Source organism: Egretta garzetta, unplaced genomic scaffold, assembly GCF_000687185.1.
Source record: "Egretta garzetta isolate BGI_Z169 unplaced genomic scaffold, ASM68718v1 scaffold141, whole genome shotgun sequence".
Taxonomy (NCBI): domain Eukaryota; kingdom Metazoa; phylum Chordata; class Aves; order Pelecaniformes; family Ardeidae; genus Egretta; species Egretta garzetta.
The window spans coordinates 211,906-220,116 of NW_009258664.1; the positions used below are offsets into that span (position 1 = coordinate 211,906).

An 8,211-nucleotide genomic window follows, 5' to 3' on the forward strand; every position below is an offset into this window, starting at 1 on the left:
GCCGGGCAGCTTTCCAGCCCCTCTGCCCCACGCCTGGAGCACTGCGTGGGGTTGTGGTGACCCCAGGGCAGGACCCGGCCCTTGGCCTTGTTGACCCTCACCCAACTGGGCTGGGCCCATGGCTCCAGCCTGGCCAGGTCCCTCTGCAGAGCCCCCTCCCCCCAGCAGATCCACACTCCCACCCAGCTCGGTGCCATCTGCAAACTGACTGGGGGTGCCCTCGATCGCCTCATCCAGGTCATTGATAAAGACGTTAAACAGAACTGGCCCCAAAACTGAGCCATGGAGGACACTGCTTGTGACCTGCCACCAACTGGATTGACCTCTGTTGACCACAACTCCGGGCTTGACCATCCAGCCATTTTTTTACCCAGTGAAGAGTACGCCTGTCTAAGCCATGAGCCACCAGCTTCTCCAGGAGATGCTGTGGAAAACTGCGTCAAAGGCAATCTGCTAAGAACTAGCAGATACATGTACTGCCTACCGAGGGCAGAAAGATCGTAGTGGGTTAACAGAGATCTGATATGAGCATCAGAGCTGGCTGTAACACTGGAAAATAATTTTTTAGCTTATTATTTACATGAATAGAGTTAACTGGTGCCACATAACAGGGAATGAAATAGTGTACTACGAGTTGCTACATCCAGATTTTCATGTCTTTAGATTAGGAATCTGTTGGTCTAATGGGCTGAGGTCAAACTCCTCTAAGTTCACTGCTCAAATTCATCTACCACTTGCTATATTCTGTTAAGGTATTATTTTGTTTCATATATTTTCCCCCAATATCACTTTATAACACAAAGTTCAATTTAGCAAAGATTTGACTACTTAATATTGTTCTTACATAGGTATGGGGTATTAGCTGACACAAACCACACATCTTATGCCTGCAAATTTTTGAAGCATAAATGCGTTACAATCGACTAAAGACACTTGGTTCACATGAACAAGGGCTTCTATGGTAAGAACCGGTTTTACAGAATTGTGACCGTGTTGCAAAATTTAGTTTCCAGATGGAAAGCGTCACTAAGCGCAGGTACGCTAAGTGAAATGAAACCCAGGTACAGTTTCCCCATGGTTCTGCTTTTAATGCAAGGAGCAGCTCTATTTCCACATGCTCTGCGTCAAAAGAAACCCACAGAACTCACCTGCTGGCATTCTGTGGGCTTCCACCTGTGGGGCTGTCTTTGTCAACGTGAAGGCAGATTTAGGTTCCTCCGATATATCTCCACATATTTCATCATCTTTCTGTAAACTCTCTATTCCTTCCCCTTCCTCCTCCTCCTCCTCCTCAGGCTCAGAGTTCTCTTCCTGGGAATTCTCTTCTTCAGAATCTCCTTCCTGGCTTAAACGTCTCTCTGTTGCAAGCCAAGTAAGTTTTTCCATTGTCTCCTTTGAAAGCAACAACAAAAACCCTCACACATTGTTTTCCTCTACTGTTTCTAATAATATCATTCAGCAACTAGCTCACCCCACCATAATTCTAACAGCCAATTTCATGGATCAACGTCTGACCAGCTAGAGGATCCTACTGAAGGGACAGAATTCTACAACAGCCAGAACCGCCTGCTTTTGTATCATGCACAAAATTAAATTTCAGAATCTGCCACTTATAAAAGCCTTAAATTAGACAGGAATCCTTAATGATCATCTTAGTTCTTAAAGGCTTGCTGGAATTGTGACCTGGAAAATAATTTTCATTTAAAGTACTTCTTATTAAAGAACAGCTTCACTTGAGGAAGTCCTTACAACTCAGCAGAATTTACATCTGCATATTTGCAAGAAATTCCTTTAGCTTGGACTTAAAATCTTCTCAGAAAAACGTGGTGTCCAGTTTCTCTGTCAAACAGCACAATACCGTGCTGTTCTATAGCTGACAGCCCAGCTTTCCAGATTCAAATTGTAATTTGCCCTGACTCCACTAGGGGGTTTCAGGACACCAATATTTGTCATTAGCAAGTTTTTTAAAGCTTTGTTTGCTTTTACCTGAAGTTCTGGCACTGAAAGAATAGATTCTTCTGAGGCTGATGACATTTCTTCATCCTCATCTTGTGTAAAATCATCAAAGTCATCTTCTTCCTCCTCTTCTTGTCCTTCTCTCTCTCCTCCAGCTTCAGGACCAGCTGGTGTTCCAACAGACTGGCCATCTATACTGGACGAATCCTCTGGTCTTCCTAGTGGACTGCTGAATTCTGCCTCAACATCTGCGGTATACGAAAGATTCTTTGGAGACTCACTACTTACTTGTGGTCCAGCAACACCACCTGCATCTGCCTGCTGTTCACCGCGGGGAGATGACTGCAAAGCCCGTCGTTGCTCTTCTCCCTTCTCGTCACACGAAGTGTGCTCCTTTTTAATTTCTTTCAGGTCATTCGAACATGAACATGCAGCCTCCATGTTCAGCTCCTGACCAAGATCCAGCATGAATTCCTCCTTCACTTCAGCACATAAAAGATCCCTCTTCTGTACCGGATTTACTTCCTTGGTAGCATCATTTGAATCTTCAGGCTCAATTTTCACTGTTTGATCTGGATATTCTAAGTGAGGCAAAAGGTCCACAGACAACGGCTCTGAAGCGTTCTCGTCTCCTTCTACCACTGTCCAGCTACAGCAGTCACTCTTGTTTACGTTTTCCTGACTGCCGTTATTTGAAGGAGCAGGATTTGTGCTACGCTCCTCCTTGGGGGAGACAGCAGGGCATGAAACGTACAGCTCGGCGGGTTCAGCCTTGGGCTCCGCCACGGGATAGGTATTTTTGTTGTTTCCAGCAGGGCAGGAAGGAACCAGATTTAGCTGTTCTTCATTTTCACCAACAGATGATGCAGAAAGACCAACAGGGTTAGGAGAGACTATCAACGAAGGGATTGAAGAAGTCACTAGAGGTTGATTTAAAGGACACGGGAAGGTGGATGGATTTACCAGTAAGGTTGTAACTGGAATAGCCTGAGTGCCTCTAGCAACTGTTGTATTTATGGGCTGAATCATATTGCAACCATTGCCTATATTAACCACTTTCACTGTGGTAGCTGGTACAGTAAGGATGACAGGAGATGGCTGAATCAAAGGCGAAGTCTTTATCAGTGGGGCAGATTTTGTCCCTTTTTTCTTTTGGTATCCCTTACGAACACAAGGTTTGCGTATTTTTGCTCCGGCCAAAGCTGGCAACATCAGTTTTGGCTGAAAAGTCACTGGATTTGAGGACACGAGAGGTGGAGGCACAGCAGCTGAGAAAGCTTGTCTGGAGTCCGAATGAGAAGTGGAGAGCACATTTTGGAATTCCAAGCCATCCCCGCTTCCTACCACTGCTGGAACATTCAAAGGCTGCACTCCCGACACTGTCTGCATAACTGTAGCTGGCTGGATAAGCCGAGGAATCTGAACCATGACTTTGCTAGGAGGAGCTTCTGACTGGGACAACTTCACAGTTTTCTGGATGTTAATAGTGTTGGAACTGGGCTGCAGGCAAGGACTCGGTCGAATGAGGACAGGCTTCAGAGCTGAAGACCTCTGCCTCCTCCACGCTCTCCTAGAGAATCGATTGGCAAGGGGCTTTAAGGTCAGCACTAGTCCCTTTGGCATGAGGAGAGGGTATTTTTCATCATATTCTGTGTCTGAAGTTTCCTTTCCTGTCCCCAGAAAGACAGATTCTGCATCAGGTGAACCTGGCATCTCCCTGGCATCTTCTGCTAATTGCTTCAACTCGCCCTGAATGGAGGGCAAGCTTGCCTAAAGGGAACAAGAGTTTATTAGTCCAGTCCATAGGCCATTCCTCTATTACCACCTTCAAACAGCACCAGAGAAGGTGACAGACAGCAACTTGCTTCTAAAAGTAAAGCAGGTTTTATTTACTTTACACGATTGAATATTACTTTATATTTACTGCCTATTACTTTATATTCTTAAGTTTTACTCCAAAGCCTTCAAAAGCATCAGAGAGCCTGAGAGAAACAACATAACTTAATTGCTTTATAAAGATTCCTTTAGCAAATGCAAGATGTTGTGGGAAGGAAGCTTCGCTGTAACAATGAAATACAGTGGGCGATTAAGAGAACTGGATTTTATAGCACCCGAGTCCAGTTCTTTCCTCAGACACAATCCTCCTTGACTGACTCACAGCCGTGGTTGCTACGCCTCCAACTTTGTCTTCCTTGTGCAAAGAATCTTGGAGAAAGAATCCTTATGAAGCACGGAACATTTGGGATAACAAAAATAACAGCAGGTGAAGATAACCCTAAAAAACCCCACCCCAAACGCCCAGATTTCTTGTTTCACGAGGTGAGGTTTTAAGGGGGAAGAACATCTCGTGGCTGTAATACAGCGGGAAAGATGGCAACACTGCTAACCATGAGGCAAGGGTAAGACTATGTTGATTAGCAAATTAACAAAGCCAAATATCAAAATCAACACGTCAAACCAGAGCCATTAGAAATGCACCCGTGTAGCAAAGCAAGGATGTGACAACAAACATTGTATGGCCATGACAGCTTCAGTCACGTACAAGCACCCAGGGTAGCGTAGAATACTGCAGGTTGCCAAGTCCTACTGTTCTTGCTACGTTTGCTAGCTAGACTCAGGGTAACGCGGGCTCCCATGCAATACAATCAGACCCCCTTTTGACTTCAGAGCTGTAGGCTAAGCAAACAACGCACTCTAGACCTAAGCTGTAAAGACAGACAGAAAAACAAGCAAACAAAAAAACCCCCAAAAGAAATCAACAACAAGCTATGCTGGATGAAGAACAGCAGAAACTACCTTTAGCCAAAATGGCAGGCGATGTTCTTCTCTCTCCACGGGTGGCTTCCACTCATTAGGCTGGATTTCCTCACAGCACTTGAATAGAATAGGCAACTGTTTCGTCTTTTTGTAGTACTATGTGGAGACAGGAAAGGCGGCAAAACAAGATGGGACTGTGGTCAGAACGCCTGCCCGATAACTGCTGGGATGTAGGATGAAGACTGAGCTCTGTACAAGTGTTTGTGTGAATTAAGCGACTCTTGTCACCACTGCTTTAATAAGGCACTACCCAGAGAAACATTTAAAAAGAATAATAAAGGCTGAACAGGAGCTCGCTGCCATCTTGGTTTCTCTCAAAAGAGAGCATGGAGTTCTAGCAGATGTGCACGTGTATTTGCTTTAAGTGTTTCTGGTTCTTACTCTCCCTTCAGCAGTGGCCCTTAGCTTACAGGACAGGATATTTGGCCAGCTGGACCTTCAGCCTGACTGCAGACAGCCCTTTTTTTTTTTTAAGCTTCATTACTGAAAGTTTATTTGCATGGATTTGTCAGGATTACTGAAGCCACAGCTGTACCACGACTGTCTGGCAGTGGTCTGGAAGCTCTGAAGGGTCAAAATAGCAATGTAAGTACTTGCAAAGTGCAGAGGATAAGGTCTTTCGGAAGAAATCCTCACTGCTAATAAAAGGATGACATTTTCTTTTAGGAAAGCGTCAGCACGTACACAAAAAGGTCCCTGGAACAAACAGCCCAGCTCTCGTGTAACAAACACCAACTTGACAGACAACTCTGAAAAATGCAAACCATAATCTGAATGCATCACTTACTCTGATGATATTATCAGGTGCTCGATTCATATTGAGATTCTTGATTCGGACTGTAAGCTGGTGGGCAGTTTTTGTTGGCAAGAGATACTTGCTGATCAAAGGCTTTGGAAACTCTGTCCCTTCAAAATGTTTCAAACCTAAAGCTAATAAACTGAAGGAAGGAGCGGGGGAGAAGAAAAAAAAAAAAAAGTCTTTTAGATGGTATGGCAGATTGCTATTTGGATATGCTGGATATACACAGATATCCCAAAAGTTTGCATCCCAGAAACTCTCCTTCACAAAGAAGTCTCATTTGTTCGCATTTTACTCAATAATTCTAAGCACCTACTTGTCCTCTGCCTTGGTGAAGATAATCTTGTCCCGCGGAGGGTTTGCTTTCAAGGAACATATTGGCAGTAACTCTGGATACATAAAGACTCTCCTCGTTGCCAAAATCCATGCCACTTGCTTTGGCAAACATGGGAATTCATTGGCTGTGAAAAGAATGAACAGGTAAGGATAGGTATATACATGGACAAATAATGTTTTTCACAACTGGCTTCCTGAAAATCCTGTTTCTCTTACTCCGTTCACTGCAAAAAGAGAGAGACTTCTTCCCTGGTTTTTAGAATCTGCGTATTTCCTAGTTTTTGCCCTTAACTTTACATCAGGAAAGGGTAAAGTTCCTTTCCCCTTCCATCTTTTCTTTTACTGAAAAAGCACTCGGAAAAAGCTCTGTATATTGCAAGTGAGCTCACTCTCCAAGTAGCAGAAAAATCACAAACCCAATATTCAAGACCTACAGTCTGGAGCTTTTTTTAACTAAAATACTCCAGTTAAAGGAATATTTCCTTGATGTGTGTTAACCAACACATTTGGAACAATTATTTCCAGTTTCGTAGTTCCTTGATGGACTTCTGCAGCTCAAAACATCACATATAGAACAATAAATGGCAGGATTAGGATGTCAAAGAAAAGTCAACAGCTTGTGTAATGTGCTTTACTGTGCTGCAAGTTTAAGAAGCAAAAAGCCTGTCAACGGTGGATGGTTTTATCTAAAAAGACCTCATAAAATTAAAAAAAATAACTTAATTCCATGAAATAACTCCCACTGGGAATATTTTCCCACCTCGTGTCCCCTGATACATACCACTCTTCTTCACAGCTTTGCGAGGGCTCCAGTCAACGTGGACTTGGGCATGAAAATCTTCAACAAGCTGCAGCGCTCCCTTCAAGTTACACGGCTGGAACATGGTTTGAAACTTAGGACTGAATGACTGGCGGAGGAGCGTAGAGCTTCGTGCAAAGTTACCGAGCTCGCTCTGCAAAGTCGAACGCAGAAAAAGATAAAAGAACGTGCCTTCAAATGGAAGGCAAAGAACAAATACATGTGATGCAGTAACGCAAAAAATAAGAGCTGGTGAAGTGACAGGCAGGTCTTATCTTTGAGCGTTACAAATCTAGGAACAATCAAAGGAATTTTTTAAATTTTTTTTTTTTTTTTTTTTAAATTCCCCCACTTTCCAGAACCTTTCAAGGTCACAGAATGGTCACTAACTACAGCAGCTTATTTTTTGAACCTTGTTTTCATTATTTCCAAGAAAACAATAACAAAAGACATGCCAATCCAAAGCAGTTATTAGTCAGCATAACGTGAATTATTTCTAAGTCCTGAGCATGCTCACAGAGGCGAACAACGTCATTCCTTTATTGAGAGGTAGCCTCTCTCAATTTAGTGGGATCAATTAAATAAATTAAGCTCTCTAAATATCTCCAGTGACCAGCAAACATTAAAATTCACATAGCTCTGATTTTAGACAAATCCTTACCAAAAACATCCTGGTAGTACTGGCTTCTGAACTTAAAGCAGGGTTGGAACTTGCAAGAAGATGGATCTGAGTCAGAAGCTGAACATGCTTGAAGAATAAAATCAGACAAATGGGTTTTTTTCAGTGTATCAGACATCCTAGAAACTGGAAAGCATAAGTATAGAGGCACTAGAAATACCTCCTGCACATCCCAAAAATCACATTCTGACTTCAAAAAACCTTTTAAGCAATAGAAAACGGAGGGGAAAATTTTAGTATCCACTGGCAGGAAGTTTGAACTTCAGATTTTGAACGCATCATCTGTTTAAGTCTTATGGCAGTTTCCTAGCTTTTGTGCCCAAGTCTCATACCATAACAGCCAACATAGAAAGGATATTTCTTTCTAATCAAATACTTCAGTATTTCTTCAGAAACAACGACCTCAGCTGTCAGAACTCCCCATGTACACCCAAACACCACACATCTTGCTTTGCAGCTGAAAAATTAAAGAGGTCATTTACCCTACACATCTAATGCAAGATCTTTAGCTTGTGATTGAGAGGTCCGTGTCCGTTCCTCGCTGCCACAGATGAAGACACGACACTGCATAAAGTATGCAGAATAACAAACAACTACTCAGCAAGACTTGTATCAAGTTCCCACAAAACCAGTGCACGTGAGATCGTTGATGGTTAAGTTTCAAGTTTTGAGAAGTCCTCTTGAACTTTGAATGGACGTGGGAAAAAATTCACTAAGTGCAGCTTTGCATAGAACTGTTTAGGTTGGAAAAGCCCTTTCAGCTCCCCCAGCCCAACCGCTCCCCTACCCCTGCCATCCCACCCCCAAACCCCGGCCCTCAGCACC

The 8,211-nt window shown here is 43.3% G+C and overlaps 1 protein-coding gene across 4 annotated transcripts in view; it reads right to left on the reverse strand.

Moving 5' to 3' along the window:
• Positions 1 to 8,211, reverse strand: part of GON4L (gon-4 like) — a 32,567-nt gene that overhangs the window by 9,485 nt on the left and 14,871 nt on the right. For all 4 annotated transcript variants that reach the window (XM_035903934.1, XM_035903933.1, XM_035903932.1 and 1 more), the window contains 7 exons: positions 7,369 to 7,455; positions 6,690 to 6,861; positions 5,889 to 6,033; positions 5,561 to 5,711; positions 4,753 to 4,869; positions 1,987 to 3,726; positions 1,149 to 1,392 (listed from right to left, as the gene is read on the reverse strand). In XM_035903934.1, coding sequence (XP_035759827.1) covers positions 1,149 to 1,392; positions 1,987 to 3,726; positions 4,753 to 4,869; positions 5,561 to 5,711; positions 5,889 to 6,033; positions 6,690 to 6,861; positions 7,369 to 7,455 — 2,656 coding nt within the window. The remainder of the gene's footprint in view (positions 1 to 1,148; positions 1,393 to 1,986; positions 3,727 to 4,752; positions 4,870 to 5,560; positions 5,712 to 5,888; positions 6,034 to 6,689; positions 6,862 to 7,368; positions 7,456 to 8,211) is intronic.